General features: G+C 37.7%; 1 protein-coding gene across 1 annotated transcript in view; it reads left to right on the plus strand.

Moving 5' to 3' along the window:
* Positions 1–18,613, plus strand: part of LOC139147532 (copine-9-like) — a 43,554-nt gene extending 24,941 nt beyond the window's left edge. Inside the window, exons 8-16 of the mRNA XM_070718647.1 lie at positions 7,186–7,335; positions 7,872–7,938; positions 8,101–8,239; positions 8,716–8,903; positions 9,724–9,845; positions 10,301–10,403; positions 11,003–11,060; positions 12,452–12,504; positions 14,992–18,613. Coding sequence (XP_070574748.1) covers positions 7,186–7,335; positions 7,872–7,938; positions 8,101–8,239; positions 8,716–8,903; positions 9,724–9,845; positions 10,301–10,403; positions 11,003–11,060; positions 12,452–12,504; positions 14,992–15,180 — 1,069 coding nt within the window. The 3' untranslated portion in view covers positions 15,181–18,613. The remainder of the gene's footprint in view (positions 1–7,185; positions 7,336–7,871; positions 7,939–8,100; positions 8,240–8,715; positions 8,904–9,723; positions 9,846–10,300; positions 10,404–11,002; positions 11,061–12,451; positions 12,505–14,991) is intronic.
* The last annotated feature ends 1,611 nt before the right edge of the window (positions 18,614–20,224 follow it).

Genomic DNA, 20,224 nt, shown 5'->3' on the forward strand with positions numbered 1-20,224 from the left:
TCGCCTTCTCCGGGAAGTCATGCATCCGGCCAGCTGCCCATATGGCTGGGTGCATGAGATTGTTTTCAAGCGACGGCGGCAGACCGTACGGGGCTCTGGATATGAACCTACCGCCGGTGTAGCTGTAATAACTGTTGCGTTGTTTTTAATCACCACGGACGAAGTCCGAGGGGACTTATAGGTTTGGTCATGTCCGTGCGTCCGTCCGTCCGTTCACGCCTAGTACCCAACCCCATACAGATGCACGTCGATTTGTTTCACAATGCTATCAAATTTGGCCGTGTTAGAGGACTTTTTAGTTTACACCTCCATAGACTCCCATGTATAAGGCAGTTCTCCATAGATTCGCATGTATGATGCCAAGAAAAATAAAAATTTAGTTTCTCATCGTATTCATATTGCCTAAAGGATGCAGTGACACAGTTTTTTTGTCCCCACGGATAAAGTCCAGGGGGGCTTATAGATTGGCTAATATCCGTCCGTGAGTCCATCAGTGAGTCCATCGGTTCACGCAGATATCTCAGACATTTTGACAAAATATCATGTGACCTTGGTGACCTTTGACCTGAAATATACATTATTGTCCATAACTCAGTAACCACAAGTGCTAAACCTTTCGTATTTGGTATGATGGGACACCTTATGACGCCACATATTGTACCCCATTAATTATGTGCATATCTAATTATGAGCGAGCCAATAGAGCAAGAGGTCTGATTTCTGGTATAGATATAGGATAAGTTAACAATATAATTTGTTTGACAAAACTTCACGTGACCTCAATGACCTTTGACCTCAAATATACATATTTGTCCACAACTCAGTAACCACAAGTGCTACACCCTTCATATTTGGTATGAAAGGACACCTTATGACACCATATATTGTACCTCATTAATTATGTGCATATCTTATTTTGAGCGAGCCAATAGAGCTAGAGGTCTGATTTTTGGTATATAGGAATAACTTAGCAATACAATTATTATGACAAAATGTGACGTGACCTCAATGACCTTTGACCTCAAATATATATATTTGTCCACAACTCAGTAACCACAAGTGCTACATCCTTCATATTTGGTATGATAAAGACACCTTATGACACCACATATTGTACCTCATTAATTATGCGCATATATAATTTTGAGCGCGCCAATAGAGCTGGAGGTCTGATTTTTGGTATATAGGAATAACTTAGCAATACAATTATTTTGACAAATGTCACGTGACCTCGATGACCTTTGACCTCAAATATATATATTTGTCCACAACTCAGTAACCACAAGTGCTACACCCTTCATAAATGGTATGATGGGACACCTTATGACACCACATATTGTACCTCATTAATTATGCGCATATCTAATTCTGAGCAAGCCAATAGAGCTGGATGTCCGATTTTGGTATATAGGGATAACTATAGGGTAGAAATCTAAATATGCCCATCTAAATATTAGACATCTACCATCGAGAACAAAAGAAATTTGCTGTAATTTGAATATTTAAGGAGTTTAAGCAATTCCCGCTATAAATAAAGAACCCCTGCCTCAAACTCCACAAAAGTTGCTAGACATATTTTGCCGTTGTCATGCATTGCTTCGTTTAATAACCAGTTAATCAAATGCCTCATTGACAGGAGGAAATTCAAGACCATATTTGAATAGTAGTATATATTGTCCTCAAAATTACTCTATCACGGCCCAAGTACTCATTGCCTTCAGCAATACTGCCTTGTTATTATTATTATTATTATTATTATTATTATTATTATTATTATTATTGTACTTGGGCCTCAGCCCAAGTACATTTGTTTTCATTCCGTGGGAAAAAACTATAAGGTATAACCATTTCTGGCTGAGACCAGGGAGGGCAAAATGTCTTGGCTTCATCTTTCTTGGCATAATAAATGGCGTAATGATGTTAACTGAATGGAAGTGCTGCTCTCAGCCAGTCTTGAATAAGTGAGATGTGAATATTAATGCTTCTCTATCTGAGTTTTTGCCACAAAATCTTCTGAATATAATCAAAATGTGCATCGAAATGCAACAATTAATGCACCCTCCGTTTCATAGACGATGGCACGACCCTTGCTACACCCACTGGACGAGCCAAAGTGGGAGGGGTAATTTCAGTTTGGTCGAACAGGAGGGCTCGAGACCAGACTTTAACATTTAAACTTGAAACATGTTTAATCACTGACAAGATGTGGACTAGTGTTAATCAAAGTGGCAGCGTGAAAAGGAAAGGTTTTATATCCCGGACACAATGAAAAACATTACGACTGGAAACTGTACCCCCAGTTGAGAATAGTAATGCCCACAGCGATGGAGAACACTTATCCTTGAGCTGAGAAAACCAGACCATCATTTCGAAATAGAGCTGCAGATTCGAGAAGCTCGTTCAAAATAGCTAGGTACACCCCATAAAGGGGTGGTTTCGAGTTTTGAGGGCAAATTTCGCCTCCTTCATTTAGAAATCGTACGTTTGTTTTTCCAGGAGAACACACCATTTGACACAAAATTTGCATGTAAAGGGGTCGCCAGTAAGCACGTGGTCAAATCTGGCATAGAAAACAATATGAAATGTTGGGTAAAGCCAGTCCAAAATAAACTGGTTTGAACTTTTGTGTTTTGTAATTTATACCACTGCAGTATCATTACCTTTTTTGACAACATCACACAATGTAATACGTTTTGAAACTGAATACTCCGACGTATTCTGTGTCTCCTTTGCTAAAAAATGCGGTATGCTGATTACCATGTAAGGAGATGATGACGTCAAGACAGATTTGTAGTGCGTTTGGTCCGGATGGTGAACGAAGTTTTGTCAAGGTAGCTTGTGTATTTATTTCCTAAATGGGAGAGATTAGGGTCGATCTAAACGAAGGCCGAAGAATGTTATGATACTCTACGCGAGCTGAACTCTAACGCGAATGGTTGGATAATTTGGAGGATGTCTAGAATGATCTCGTCTCATTAAGATTATTTGACGGTCAGTATTGAATTTCAACTGCGTCACAAGTTTGCGAAATGAGTATTCCGTCGAACGGTCAACGAACGATATTTTAGAAATCTGGAGACATGGCACATCGCATTTTTATTTTAGTATTTTATATTTTACAAAAGATTTAAGAAGCAATGATTTTGTCGAAAATTCTGAAAAAAATATGGGAAGATTTGATCGCGAACACATTTTCACTTGGGGTCAACTAGCCCTGCGAACGATGCTGTGTGTTCCGCTACAGCTAATCGCCCCGCTCACCACAGCCCTGCAAAGACCTGTACGTAGGGTCGGTGACTTCAGATCCATTTTGGACTTGACGTAAAAAGCCAAATTACTGCCGAAATTCAGCGTTCTTGGGCCCAAGTCGTATCCCAGCCTACCTCAGCTACTCGATCGCTTCCAAAAATGACAGTCTTTTATTCACTTCTCGTAAATAACCGTCGATGTCGTCAACTCTCTCGCTAGCCCTGCGTACGATGCTGTGTGTTAGCTGTAGCACATAGCATCGTACGCAGGGCTAGGGGTCAACATGGGGTCGCAGCCATGTTGCCTCAAAACTTATTTCTGTCTGCACTCAAAACTCAAAAATGTCGGATATGAACCTGAAAAATCGATGTAATTTTGTCAAACTTCGGCGAAATTTCAGCCTATAGACAAAATTTCATCTAGGTAAGGTAAATTTACTGAAATTTGATCGACAAATAATCCTGAGCTTGAACGTGACAGCTCGCCTTCTCCGGAAGTCAGGCATCCAGCTGGCCATACACAGTTGCCCATATGGCCAGGTTTATGAGATTGTTTTCAAGCGACGGCGGCAGACCGTACGGGGCTCTGGATATGAACCTACCGCCGGTGTAGCTGTAATAACTGTTGCGTTGTTTTTAGTGCCCACGGACGAAGTCCTGGGGGAGTTATAGGTTTGGTCATGTCAGTCCGTCCGTCCGTCCGTTCGTGACGCAGATATCTCAGACATGCCCTGGTCAATTTCTTTCAAACTTTGACAAGAATAGTACCCAACCCCATACAGATGCACGTTGATTTGTTCACAATGCGATCGAATTTGGCCGTGTTAGAGGACTTTTTAGTTTACACCTCCATAGACTCCCATGTATAAGGCCAAGAAAAATAAAAATTTCTCATCGTATTCATATTGCCTAAAGGATGCAGTGACACAGTTTTTTGTCCCCACGGATAAAGTCCAGGGGGCTTATAGATTGGGTCATATCCGTCCGTGAGTCCATCAGTGAGTCCATCGGTTCACGCAGATATCTCAGACATTTTGACAAAATATCATGTGACCTTGGTGACCTTTGACCTCAAATATACATTATTGTCCATAACTCAGTAACCACAAGTGCTAAACCTTTCATATTTGGTATGATTGGACACCTTATGACATCACATATTGTACTCCATTAATTATGCGCATATCTAATTTTGAGGGAGCCAATAGAGCTAGAGGTCTGATTTTTGGTATATAGGGATAAGTTAACAATATAATTTGTTTGACAAAACGTCACATGACCTCAATGACCTTTGACCTCAAATATATATATTGTCCACAACTCAGTAACCACAAGTGCTACACCCTTCATATTTGGTATGATAGAGACACCTTATGACACCATATATTGTACCTCATTAATTATGCGCATATCTTATTTTGAGCGAGCCAATAGAACTAGAGGTCTGATTTTTGGTATATAGGAATAACTTAGCAATACAATTATTATGACAAAATGTGACGTGACCTCAATGACCTTTGACCTCAAATGTATATATTTGTCCACAACTCAGTAACCATAAGTGCTACACCCTTACATTTGGTATGATGAGACACCTCATGACACCACATATTGTACCTCATTAATTATGCGCATATCTAATTCTGAGCAAGCCAATAGAGCTGGATGTCCGATTTTTGGTATAAAGGGATAACTATAGGGTAGAAATCTAAATATGCCCATCTAAATATTAGACATCTACCATCGAGAACAAAAGAAATTTGCTGTAATTTGAATATTTAAGGAGTCTAAGCAATTTCCACTATAAATAAAGAACCCCTGCCTCAAACTCCACAAAAGTTGCTAGACATATTTTGCCATTGTCATGCCATTGCTTCGTTTAATAACCAGTTAATCAAATGCCTAATTGACAGGAGGAAATCCAAGACCATATTTGAATAGTAGTATATATTGTCCTCAAAATTACTCTATCACGGCCCAAGTACTCATTGCCTTCAGCAATACTGCCTTGTTATTATTATTATTATTATTACTTGATTTCGGACTTCATACACGTGCATATATTACAGAATAGGAAAAATATACATAAATATAGTGATAACGTTCGAAAAAATCTAATATTGCTCTTGGGTACACATTCCATAAATAGTGACTTAGAGTAAGAAAATTGTCTATATCCACCTATTCTTTTCAAATCAGATATGATGTACATAGTATCGTGAACCTTTCGTATAATGATGTTGTCGCATGTTGATATACGTTTCACAAAACCGTAAATTTGCTTATAAGCAGAGCATCAAAACCGGCAATCCTATCACAGACAAGCATTGAACTGGCGCTGCTACGCCTGTCTTACCCCACCAGTATGCGGGCTACATTGTTGTGACCAACTTTTAGCTTTGTCAGGGTCATGGTACTGCTATTGCAGATGACCCACAGGTTACCACCGTACAATCGGTAGCAGCATGCTTTAAGTCACTTGCATATCGCATTCATTGAGCACAAAGAAAATCCTCTCACAAGCATATTGGCAGAGATGAAAAAAAGGTATCTTTTGGCGTTCAATATCAGCGTCATCAATGAATATATTATGAATATATTTTGTTTTGTTTTTTTCTTATCTAACAAACCCAGTTTTACTTCACTGAGATAAACTGAACGAATGTGCTCCATCTCACATTTATCGGAAATAACGTTCACTGCGTTTTTCTGCATTGAAAATAATGCCATGAATATCACCAACATAGCTAGTTTTCGAGTACCCCCCAGAGGGGCTGTTCAAATAAATATCATCTGCATACATAAGATGGTTTACAAAAGTACCACCAATGTTTCACCAACACCAGAATTATATAATCTATCCAGAACTCAAACCATCAACATATACAGTTACTGAAAGCTTGGGGGACGAGACTCCACCCTGCTTAACACCATTAATGACGGTAAAACTTTCTGATACACAACAACCTGATCGAATAGAAATTCTCTCGGATCAAAAGCATAAAAGAAGATGTCTGACATGGAAAATCAGCAATTTGCGAGTGATCAACCGCTTGAACAATGTACAGTGGTTTACACAGAAGAAAACTTTCGAATCATCAATGAACGTAATAAGTACATTACTACCATGGTTTTTATTATGGCTCAATACCTCTTTTAAGACAACATGCACATATCAGACGAATGGTGGGCTTTGAAGCCAAACTGATAAGGTGATGATTTAAGAAAAGAACCTTGTTCAATAAGATACATCCCGAAATATTTGAGTCAATAGAAGACAACACAATAGGACGATAGTTATTTTAATCACTGATATTTTTGTTCTTGTCCTTAATAACTGGGACCAACAAAATGTCAGATAATCTTTGAGGACATACTATATATTATTACCTGTCTACATGGGTTTATGTGCCCGAGAGCAGGTAACAATTTGCCCGACGCCAGGAGGGCAAATTGTCTCATGCTGCGAGGGCACATAAATCCATATTTTCGGGCAATAATATTTTTATTACATGCCTCTCACAGTTCATGCTATATGACATTTAGTTACATGTAGGACATTTTCGAACAATTTTACCATTATCGACCAGCATCAAACAGATTTTAACGAAAGTAAAAATAACAGTACGCGCATGGATATTTTACATTAACATTAAGCGTCTACTTTGAAGTCGAAAACGTCGAAGGGCTTCACTGACCGGTAACCATGGAAACCGGTCAGTACATCATTCACCGGCCCCTCCAACTCCCCTGATGTTCGTTTTCAAATCAATGCACTGATTTGCACTCACATAGAGGCATGTAATAAATTGTGAATTAGCCCTGCCTGGTTGTAGCTTGTCAATGGCACTCTTTTCTTCATTAGGTGAAAACAAAAACAGTACAATATAAATCGTGTTGCTTCATATTTTCAAATGTTCAATCTTTACTTTTTCAGTAAGTGGGTCCCTATTCATCGTACTGAAAAGGCCCTGAATACGCGTAATCCAATTTGGAAATCGATTACTTTAGGCGTGGACGAGCTATGCGGAAACAATTACGGCAATCGTATCCGGGTAGATTGTTTTGACTGGGACAGAGGATCAAAGTAAGTGACACTTTTAGAAGACCTGCTCACAGCGTTGCTTGAATATCTCGAAACCTTAAAATAGACCTATAACACAGACAGGAAAAAAACAGACATTCGACACTAGCGCACATCGAGAAGTACATGGCATTGTATATTCGAATGTCAAACAGACGCAATTGAGTATATCAGATATCACAATATACAGTACATGTAATTTCAATTTATCAATTATATGACAGAATCCCCAGGCCACATAGTGTGGCGCACTTTCACTTACTTGCAACGGGGTCCTGCAATTATTACGTATGTTCTGGAGGAAACACAAAACGAAGTCCAGTGCAACCCGTTACGAAGCCTGGAGTTTGGCGGAATGACATGTGTCAAGTTCCCTTTGTAACAAATTAAATACCAGTAAAGTGTGGTATGTTTGTGGCACTGTGGACAAATATCAAGCGTTGTAACTCATGATTTACTCGAATACATTTAAGCGGTATTTGCTCATGAGATATTTGCATTAATTTTTTCAAATTATATGTTTTCCTTTCATGTGACAGGGACGATTTTATCGGTTCTTTCGACACTGACCTGAGTGCCATCATAGGAGACATTACATCCCAGATGGTTAGTTGTAAAACACGTTTCTGTTTGGAAATTCCTGCAATGAAGAACAAACATGTTTGAATTTTGTCACGTTGGCAATATTTTTTAATTTTATTGAGTTTGGAATGAAGTTCTGAGGATTATATAAGACAAATGACATGCTCTTGTTGTATATAATAACAGTTGGACAAAAGAAGCAAGAACCGTGGAACAGTTACCATCTCGTCAGGTAAAATCGAACGGAAATTTTCGTTTTATGACTATGTCCGAGGACTGACTCGGTTGAAATTCAGCCTCGCAATCGACTTCACTGAATCGAATGGTAAGTAAGAATTTCAAGCGATCATGTTCTTAGTTCTTTGCTCGACTGAGTTGACTTTCTGTGCGGGGCACGGTGGTGGATTAGAGCGTGTGAAATAGTAACATTAAGGTAAATTGAAATATTATATTATTTCATGCTACCATGCGCAATTCTGATTGGATGAGAGCTCATTCCACCGATGCTAAAATACTGTTTTAGCAGTGCAAAAACGAGCCCCTAAATCAGCAATTTCGAAAATAGCCCAGTCGGTGCATTGAACCTACTGATCTAAATTTAATCCGAAAGAGTCCGCTTTGTTTCAAAGAGCGAAGTCCGAATTTCGAGACACAGATAAAAGTATGGGTTAGGGTTAGGGTGTATCATATGTAACCGCGACGTGAATATTTGATTTAATCAAATACCGAAATTTTACAAAGTCTATGTTACCTATATGCGATACAACGTCAGTGACAATGAAAACCTTTATCTCTCGACAGGTAAACAGGATAACCCTTCGTCGAGGCACTTCATTGACGAAAGCGGGAAAATTGCCAATATCTACCAAAAGATTATGACTTTGATCAAGGACACCATTGCTATCTTCGATCCGACGAATTCTGTCCGGGCATTTGGATTCGGAGCCAAGCTGAAACCCACAGAGACAATGACTCCAATATTCAACTTTGTGAGAAAACAGTTATACTATTGAACGCATGGGTTAAGATCACAAATCTTTGACAACCGACAAAAACAGCTTCCCTAGGGGACTAAGCTATATACTGGTATAACCCTAAAGACTACTTAGGTTGCTGGTGATTAATCTTACTCTGTCCACTCATCTTCACTCTTACTCTGTCCACTCATCTTCACTCTTATAAGTCTTTATGCGTAACGATATTCTATAACGGATTGGGAGAAGGGTGTACCCTAGCTTCGCGTCAAGAATTTGAACTTAACTGAGCAATAATCATAAAAGTCGTCGATTTCTATATTCAAGCCTACACTATGGAACAAAAGAAACGCATTTCTTAATCAATGTCTGCACAACAGTTTCGAACCGAAAAACATTTTAAAATATGTAAACCTTGAGGTGAAGTGCTTAAATAGCACTACTTTCGGCTGTCTATGGCACGATTGGAACTATAATTGCATGGTTAAAAAGTAAAAGGAATCCACGACGTTACTTTCTACGGTAGTTTATTCAGGTCTTTTCCGAGTCGGACCCGTTAGAATGGAAATGGTGATAAACTGTCAACAGCATCTTTTTTGTGCCATAAGGGGTTCAAAGGAACCGTTAATATTGTACACATTCTGCAACCATCCCATATACATGAGTTAAATCGCAAAATTTGTCTCTTGGTCAGACTTGAACTGAAACACCTATGCGGGATGTCACTCTTCAACTCTTACAATTAAGTCATGAAGGTACTCGACAATATATTAGAAGGATTGTCATGTTTTGCATGAAAATAGCTCGGCATATAAAATACGTTTCTTATTTGCAGCACCAAAAAGGCGAGCTTTACAACGGCATAAACAATGTTCTGGATGCTTATCTTAATTGGTCACAAACTGTTACTCTTGCCGGACCTACAAACCACGCCCCTGTGATCAATAAGGCGAACGAGTAAGTATACTGCCAACATCATGAACATACAGGACAGTTGCCAATTTTTAATTATCATGGTAAAATGTGAAAAGATGCGGAAGGGTGGAAGGGCCTTGTTAGGGTCAAAAAACTATATAGATGATGTCGCAATGTCAACAAGTACCCATGGCAAAGCAGTTAAGAGATTCCAGCTTAGGTTGTGAGAATCGCATCGCAGCTAGGGTATCGAGAAGTTATCATGCTGCTCGATTACAGGAACATTTATCAAGTTGATGGACCACGACTATATATATATATATATATATATATATATATATATATATATATATATATACATATTCAAATTACTTCAAATTATTTCCACGAGGACATCTGTATACTTCGAGATATATATATATATATATATATATATATATATATATATATATATATATATATATATTATACGTACATGTAATCGACTTTATTTAAAGGCTGGCTGATAAACACAAAGATGGAAGTCTATACATTGTTATTATCATCATAACCGATGATTGTCCACACGATATAGCCGAAACAAAGGGTGCCATAGCCAAGGTAAGACGCAATATCCCTGGTCCTGGATGTAGTATGTCCAATACGCTTAATTTATTGCTTAACACTGTATCAACTTCAGCGTATTCCGTTTATAACATGCTGTCTGCAAAAGCTGGTCATATAAGTTGCTTTGAATGGTGGGTTAAAAAAATGATTCGCGGATGGATACACTGATGGCTGCATGAACGGATGGGATTTAGCATAACTAGTTAGCAAAAAATGTATAGGTACTTTTTATTATATTTACTGAAAACCTTAGAGTTTTTTATTTGTGATTTGAAGTGTCGAGAATAGACACGAATGATATGATCGATGAATGAGTTTAAGGTTTGACGCCTAGTGATGGTTATATGACGAGGAGGGAGTGCTTGGTGAATGCAAGGATGGATGGTTGAGGTTTTGATGGGGGAATGGAGGGGCGGATGGATGATTAGGTGCATGTACAAATGGAGGATGGACACTCTCAGGAGGATGGAATCAATAGATGGAAAGAAGAGTGTACGTTTTTCATGTATTACAGGTGTATATAATTACCCGGAATTTAAGTTTATATCAATCTCTGTAAATGAATGTGTTAAAACTTTCCGTTCTCCAAACAGGCAGCAACTTTGCCCGTTTCGATTATATTTGTCGGTGTTGGTGAGAATGACTTCCAAGGTAAATGAACATGTTATCAGTTATCAATAATATCAAACACTTGAGTTGCTAATGACATTTTATCAATTTTGAACGCCAGATTTTCATAAGCACGTAAGTAAAATTTACGCTGTAACTTTTGCATATAATGAGAAAAAGCTCTTCACGTGGATGACAACAACTATGAGGAACCAACTAACACAACAAATGTGGAGAAAAAAACCCAAATATTTGTTAAGTAGCTGCAGCTGCCTTTAATTACAATCCTACATTCCTTGCGTATACTGACTTGTATTATATATATATAAACACAAATTACAATGTAATAATGTATATCATTTAAGTTTCACAAGCTTACATCCTGTATATGTTAGACAGAATTGTCTGTCTGAAGATTGCAGAATGCTATGAATGAAACTACAGTAACAGATATTATTCTTTGTACATAAAGTAATTTGTGTTATTATTCATGACGCTCTGCCTTTAGAATCGAGAACTATGTGTATGTACGTGTATGCGAGTGAAAAGTTTATTTACTCAATGTGCTTTAGATGATCCTCAATTTCTGGACCAGACTGCGGCATTTTAAAAATGAAGAATCCGAATATGTGTCTCCGAGGCGCATTATACCTTGTAGAACTTACGTGACCCACTGCAGACGGTCACACTACTAGGTACATCGTGGGGGTCCCCATTTTGAAGACGAACTTGCAATGCACTAATGTCATAAGAAAACATGGAGACTTACCGAGGAAATTATACAGGGTTTCTCCAAAATTTGAATACTGCCCGTAGATTTTTAGAATACTTAATAGAAGTAGTCCAAAGTCTGGCGGGTACAAAGCCAAAACTGTCGTGAAAAATATTTGTCACTCATGACGTCAATTTATTGCACGATACTAGCACCTTGTGATCAATACACAGAGTGTATTATATATATATATATATATATATATATATATATTTATATATATATATATATATATATATATATATATATTATATGTAATATTTTAGATTTCCTGATCAACTCAGTTGTGTATTTAGCTCTACTCTAGTATTGAGCACTCTACTCCAGGTGATCTTGAGCTAAACAAGTATATATATATATATATATATATATATATATATATATATATATATATATATATATATATGTCTATATATATATATATATATATATATATATATATATATATATATATATATATAATGAGGTTTTTATTAAAATATCGCAAGGAAAAAGATGCACTTGGACATTGGCGCGTCGGGCGATACGCTGCACCAATGTGCTCGTGCATCCTTTGCAGCGATATTGTCGTAATAACTTCATTATATATATATATATATATATATATATATATATATATATATATCGTAATAATATATTTATATGATTTCGTCTATTCAAGGAATGGATGAGGTAATAAGACCTACCGGCACTGTTGCCAGGGACGTTGTTACGGTAATTACTAATTTAAATCTATATCTTCTAAATATCGTATAGGTTTACAATACGTTCATTCAACTGTCCTTCCGTGTTTAGCCTATTAAGCCTGCATGAGTCAATTTATAGATTATCTTGTCTCAAACCGAAATCCGTGGATAAGAGTTATTACTGTATAAGTGATTTAAATAACAATTGTAAATGTGTGTATATGCAAGTCTGTGTTATGATGCATGATTTAAGTGACATTTTTGATGGTCAAATCACACTAAAGCATGGTGACACTATAGCTGCATCCCTCGGTAACTATGAACTTAGTATTAATGCTCACACACTATGCAATTGTCACACCTGAGAGTTGACAAAAATTTGTTTAAGTTGTGCTAGGCGTGACTATAAGAAAGTATTTTGTCATACGGCATGAAAGTCCGTGCCTAAACTGACAATTAAAATGTTCCTCACTTCCGTTCCACTGAGACCTCTTAACCTGGTCGCGATAGTTCGCTCAGATAGGTGGTATTTACTTCTAACTGTACAATACAAAGCGATCTCACAATCATATCAGTTGGCACAACAGTTCCGCCAACAACAATATTTATTACCCAAGAATAAATCAACAACAACAGCGAGTATTCGCAGATACCCCTGTATGGTACAATGATTGACAACTCGCTAACAACTATAGCAAAGACTGTCAGTAACACACCAAAGAAACTGTTTCCGTGATGTCACAACTTGTTGTAGTAACACCGAAAATATGATAGCTATGTGCTAGTACGCCTTAATGTCTTTAAACTGGCTTTACTCAAAACACATAGAAATACACCAGTTCTCTGTTCATATGGTGTGCACTCACAAAACTAAGTAGTCTAATAGTGACAACTCTATTTTGGTCACTATGACAACAAAAGGTAGCTACTTCAAAGTAGGAAAACACTGTAGTAAAATTACAAGTGTACAGAAAATGACAGTAGCCTGCAAAAGTGAGGCTTGGCTCAAAACTGATATTTGAACAATACAACAGTTTGGTGAAATTCAGTAAACACTAAACATCAATCTGAACTTAGTTGTACTTCTATCAAACTAATACAACAGTATTTCAGTGTCAGACAACTTGTACAAACACTCACGCTATTCTAAGCCTTCTTGTAGGGAAATAACAATCGCCCACTTTTCGAACCAATTTCACCCACGATCCGAACTATAAACGTCCCTCCAAGCGGCGAAGAATCACTCATACAAAATCGACTTACACTCGTGTGTGTGAGATTATTAAAGCACGATTTCGATTCTGCCGAAAGTTCGCATTCGTAAGTAAAGTTTACGCGGTTCGAAGGACGAGGACAAGATCCCTGTTATCCTACAAGGGTGTCTATCTACTAAACCTGAGAGTTACTGTTCCTGACCTCCGGTCCGGTAGCGCGGCGTAGCGTTGAAGGTGCACAGAAGTTCCATATAGGCTGGTGAGTTCCCATTCGCGCCCAAGCTTCCGGCCTGTCCTTTCACTCGTAGCTACGTCACTCGCCCACACGTGGTCGGGGCTCGATGGATCGTTCTGTCAGAAAATGTCTCTCTTACCACATATGAATGCTCACTAAATGTCCTTGAGTCACAACCACACTAAAGGGTTTGATATTGAGTCGGTTCGGATGTTCGCAACGTCTGAATGGAAAGTTTGAAAATCGACTGCACTCAAGCCGCGTGCGGCCATGCGGCCCCATGCCGTCTTCGAGCTGCTCTTCTACGTCACCAGACATGTGACATAGTATAGTCATAGCCCGCCAATAATTGGCGCTTAGCCGCTCAAACTTTCTAGGCTAGTGTTCTGTTTGCTGGCTACCGCAAGCCCAGCAATAAGTTCTTGAATTCACCATCTCCATTCGAACGTACGCAGATTATAGAGTCTACATCTCCGGCAATATAACATCGCGTATCTTCCGAACAATCATTTTATTATTGTGTAAGTGTACTGAGTGCACAAAACACATTCACTCAATCATACCTGTAGAAGCAGTCTGACAACATATGAAAGTTACTTTTTCTCTATTAAATTAAAAATGAGTAAAATCACACATGTGATACATACCAAAACCCAATAAGTAATATCAGTGAGCCCGATGCGTAAGTAATTTAAACATGCAAAGACAAATGACCCCATAGCTGCAAGAAAATCAACTGTCAGCCATTTGTGGACATCTTATCATGCCAAGCGCTGTTTTCTCAGCATCTTGTTTGTGTCTCTGTAAGAAAATTAAAAGTTTAGTGAAATGGATTTCCCAGATATCGTGAACAAGCTTTACCATTTGCTAACAAATGCACTTTGGCAGCTAGACTTTACAGTTCTTATGAAGAGATCTTTGAACATAACATTGTAGACGCTGATTTGGAGGTTAGGCGTGTAGTTGATCTAGGTGATTCCGTAGGTAGAGGAAACAACAAAATGACAGCCGCTACCACTTTTGTACGCATTTACTTATTCATCAACGTATGATTACCTCCGAACAGTTTGTAAGGATCGAAGATCACCTGGACCAGCAGAAGATGTTCATAAGTGAATCACAATGTAGACATGCGATCTTCAGTAAGATTCCCGATCAACTCGTGTCTTGGATGAATCTCAAAGATATCAAACCACAGGCGGACTCGTCAATCGCCAGTGCCATCCAATGCACAGAACAACTTTCGATTAGTTAAACACAAGGTGTCAATAAAAGGGGCCGTGCATTGTGTGTGAAAAGCAACGATTAAATGAAAACATGTGTCTAGAGGCATTCCTCCGAGAAAAATTAGTTTGGCTTGTCGACAAGTATCTTAATTTTTCATTAATTTTAGATGGCAGCAACCTGATGAAAGAGCAAGATTTTCGAAAGATTTGTGGTCCAAAGGGAATTCTGGAAATGTTTTTAATTTGGTTAAGCTCATTCGACCACCAGCTAATATACTGTTGCTCATTAAATGTAAATTTTCAGGGAGAGCTTACGTTCAAACAGTTCAACATAGAAAAGAAAAAATAATTCTCTAGTTCGTGTTATGGGATCGTAAAGTAACTTTCTCCCTGCTGTAGAGCGCTTAGCTGTGAACCTTAATGCAATTAACGTCTTGTTAAAATTCAAAGCCGTTTTGCCCAGATGTGTTCTTGTCACTGTCACTGCTAGTGTCATGATTTTACTGTGTCTTCAGTTTGAGAATGATTTTTAGTGATTTTTTTGAAGTTTCGTCATTTTGCAAATACAGAGAATGATGCTTTTACATTTTTTTCGACAAGGAATATACTTCCTTGCTCAGTAGAGAGTTGTATGAAATCATTCGTGGTACTTAACATGTTATTTGTCGCGAATAGAGATAGTCGTTTTGCAATACAATTAAAGATATACATATCATATGTCCCAAAGATGAGGATTGCGGGATCGTTGAACATATTTTGAATATTGAAATTAGAGACATCCTTTTCCGCTCATATTTAGATTAAAATAATTCTAATTATATTCCCGATGCCCATGTACATACTCGACCCCTATTCTTCATCCCAAGAAATAAACAAACAAATTAAAAGATACCGTCTACGAATCGATAAATTTCTTAGGGACTGACTAATGAAAGAAGATCAGCAATTGAGATTAGATCCTTCCATACAGGTTTTAAACTAAAACGATAATTTCGGCTTCTCATTCCAAAGCTGACTTTATCCAAAGTCTGTCACGTAATTTGCGATAAGGACAAATAAGTCGTATGCAAAATGTTGTAAAGAAATTCACACAAGACACAGTGTGATAAAGTTGTCCCATTGCGGCATGTGTTATGTGAGAAAAATATGAATTACGAGCCCCTGCTTAAATCAACAGTGAGGTCGAATAACGTTTAATTAATGAAGATCAAGTAGCTGTAACTTTTGATCTATTTTCCAGTGTTATTGTAAGTTGCGTTGAATTGTGTTCTATACTCCAAAAATAATGTCAAGTGTGATCTCACCCAAGTTAGCTTAAAGTCCGACTTTTCTATGCATCCAGCATTTGTACATTCTCAAATGTTATCGTTGACGATTGATCTACAAAAGAATTCTCAAGACTAGAATTATCTTGTCAAAAATTTCATTGGGTGTCGTACATAATGCCTTGTGTTTAAAAAGCTGATAATTTGTAATTATGGTTTAAGATACGTCAACAAGACAAATTAGCTATAATGTTATCATTAGTTAAAGATTTTTATTGATTGATGCGAAATTTTTCATTACAGGTCAATATTTGCAGAGTTTAGGAGTGGACATTTTTTATCATTTGCATATTTCTTTTGTGCAGAGATCTAATATCATACCGAAGAATACACTGTTGAGGAGTTATGTCAAAATATACAACAATTTTGTCTGTCAATCAAAATATAGTGCGGGATTTCATTTAGTGTACTTTCAAAATTTTAACCCCAACTTCAGTCTTTTCACAGTTGAAAACAGAAGTTAGGGTAAGACTGGCACAGATTAAGTCAGCGTTGAAATGTATATTACTTGAGTAAAATGTAGTACTTATTGACGAGTTTCATTCGCATATATATTAGTCTAAGAGAACAGTGTGTGTCACTACCTTGTACGCAAAAGTACAGAACAATTCAAATCAATGTAGATTTGAGTATTTTAAGGTAGTATGCGCCTCGAAACTGAAAGACATAAACTTTTGCTCTAACTTTCCCGAATGAAACTTTCAATCATTCTCTAACTCAATCAACAATAAAAATCAGGGGTCACTGTGCAAAGTGGAACTAGCGAAACAAATTACCCAACATTTTGCGATATTTGAAATTCAAAATGGCCGCCATTCCTGTGTTAACTCTATGGGGAAATATAAATTTTGGATTTTCGAAAAACTAAGGCTGTGAAAGTTTTTACTTTCTCTAAGTGTTTTAAAATTAGCCCCTACAAGTGGTAGATCAGAAAAGAAAAATTCAGAAATTTGAGAGTCCGACTATCTCTCCCTGAGGCGTGTTCTACCTTAAGCTAATTTGAATTTGTACCATTTTCACACAGTGATTTCATCGTTCATCAGTTGACACTATATCAAAGACGAGCAGTCCAAACTTGCCAAGTGCCCAATCCCCTTCAATGGGTTGTGCCAGCGACTGCTAACGATGGGGCTTATGCCATTGTACTATTCGTGTTTACCTTGCATGTATGAGCTTCTAATTTGATTACCAGTTATTGAAATAACCCTCTACATCTTATTTGTTTACACTAACCAAAGACCCTATCTAAGAGAGAGAGCTAACATAGTGTAATGTCTGTGAAATATTGTTGCCATTATTTTTTCATTATATTCACAAAACAAACCATTCGCCTTTTCCTGTACTAGTCTAATGCCTGAATTTTGAGATAGCGCATTTAAAGTACAAATAAATTTTGAAAACGTCCAATCCAGCAGCAACTGTTTACGTCGGGTAAGACTGGATCGAATGGCTCCGTACGACCATTTATCAGTATAGATGCAAGTAAAGCAGAATTGATAATGGTTGTAAAATGGTCATTCACAGAGATGTGTAAATTACTAGAATGAAAAGATGTACAGGATGTTGCGTATAACGACTTCAGTCCGTTGTGTTTTTTACTCTATGGCCATTTAAAGAAACTGTTTTGTTCGCCGTCCTTGGCTTTTTGAAAAACCTACCAGCTTACCAGCTGGGAAAAAAACAAACACAGACAAAAAACAAGTGTATAACATAAGCTCAATTTGTATTTGGTTTCCTTTGGAAAAATAATATTTCTATTTGTAATAGTGTTAACAATGTGTTTGTTTTCTTAATTTTCTCTGAAAACCTACCAGCAAGCGGACGGCAAACAGAGAATTTTATTTAAAACGCCTAAACACGCACTTTCCACAAAGGCTGCCACATTTGCACTCATGATAGGGAACTCAACTCATAAACAATAACGACCAATTTTCATTTTCCATTGCATATTTTGTTTTGGAGTATTTCAGCTTCTACACTCGCCATTTAAATGAATATTTGTTATTTTTGTAAAGAAAGATGAAAGTTCAATGCGTTTTTAAGAATGTCATGTAATTTGGTGTTTTCTACAACGTTGCGAATTAGTAGATAGTGTACAAGTGCTCTTGCCTGCATTAAACTTTTGTTTGCAATATGATGTCCTCTTCAGAGTTTGTTTGTGTGTGCAATTTATTCGCTGACTTGGTCCACATCTGTGTAGTTAACACCAATTTTGTTAATACCATGAAGAGATTTATCGCTTCTCCAATGTTCTTACTGCGATTTTAATGGAGTATAGCGAGATGATTCCTGAAAAATATAAATCTTACAGCCGCTCGCGTTCCCTCCACGCATGCGCAGATCAACAGACATAGCGTTTATTTCACACAAGCGTTAAGAGCAGAGTTAGTCTTCGCATATAACGATGCTTGAAAGGGGAATTACCATTGAACTCAGTAAAAAATGTTATATGAGGTCGTTGAGAATTCTTGTGCGAGAGAAAATTACAGTTGATATTTAAATACCGTTTCCGCACAAATTTGCAGTGAAAGACATTCAATGGTAGAAGAAAAGAGAACAAAAAGTTAACGTATAATCATAGACAGCAGAAGCTTCTACTGTCTATGGTATAATTATATATTTTCAATAATCACAATTGCATTGCTTGAAATAGTGTCAGTCATGGCAATTCCTGTAATGAAAGAGAAACAGTGTATCGGCGCTTACACATACCCATTTTCATTTCTCTCAGAAGTAACGAATATACCGTAAGAAAGTCACTCCTACGTAGAATGTGATTTCCGGGCATTTTTGAAGTGCTGACGTGTGTGAGAACAGATTTCCACTAAGTTGAGAAATAGAATATGCTACACGTCCAGTCATCTTAGCCGGTGACAGGATGACAATATCCGTTATTTGCAATCGCGAGGGGCTTAGTGTCCGTATAGCTGTCCTCTGATTTGCCTTCCCACTAATCTCGTTACATGTCTGAGTAATGTGGGCAAATCTCGTTCTGAATCAGATTATCACGCCAATTTATTATTCTGAGTGGATTGTATTTCCTTTGACTGTAATGCAGCAAGAACATTCGCTTTCTACGTTAAGGAGGAAATGTGTGCTCTTTCGAATGACTATCGGCAAAAAATCATCCCCCCGCCCCGGCCGAAGAACTTGACCAGCCCCTATAAGCATGGCCTAATAATGCCATTTGCCTCACACTAAATCTACATATTCCTTTACAGCAAACAAACATATCGTACAGGGAAACAACATTACACACTGATAAGGAAGTGTCCAATTATTACGTCGGGGAGATTCCTTAATAAAATTGCTCAATCGAAGAAATTCATGGGAGAGGCCATTGTACGCTTGATATAATGTTTAAACTATCTTACCGCCACTGATTTGCTATCCAGCCTCCGATCTAGACTGATGCGCCCTCAACTGTCAGTGCCAATTCGGCAAAAGAGATAAACATGTAGTGAATCCTACGCCAACCCGCTGAGCCGAGCTACATCGGCTCCAAATAAGGGCAGAACGGCGCAGCAAGGGAGAAACTGTGAAATGTGTCACATGAATACGTGCTGCAGTTCTTCGTTTTAATTTTAACTTACGTTGAAAACAATCAATTTTTCAAAAATCTAATTTGGCTTGTAGAAACGTTCGATGCTGTAAACTTTCCCGACAAAAGTTACAATAACAAAATTTCAAAAGTTTCTTTACAAATGATTTCTACAATTTTGTGCACGGTATGATACGAAAGTTCTTC

This window comes from Ptychodera flava, chromosome 13, assembly GCF_041260155.1.
Source record: "Ptychodera flava strain L36383 chromosome 13, AS_Pfla_20210202, whole genome shotgun sequence".
Classification (NCBI taxonomy): Eukaryota; Metazoa; Hemichordata; class Enteropneusta; family Ptychoderidae; genus Ptychodera; species Ptychodera flava.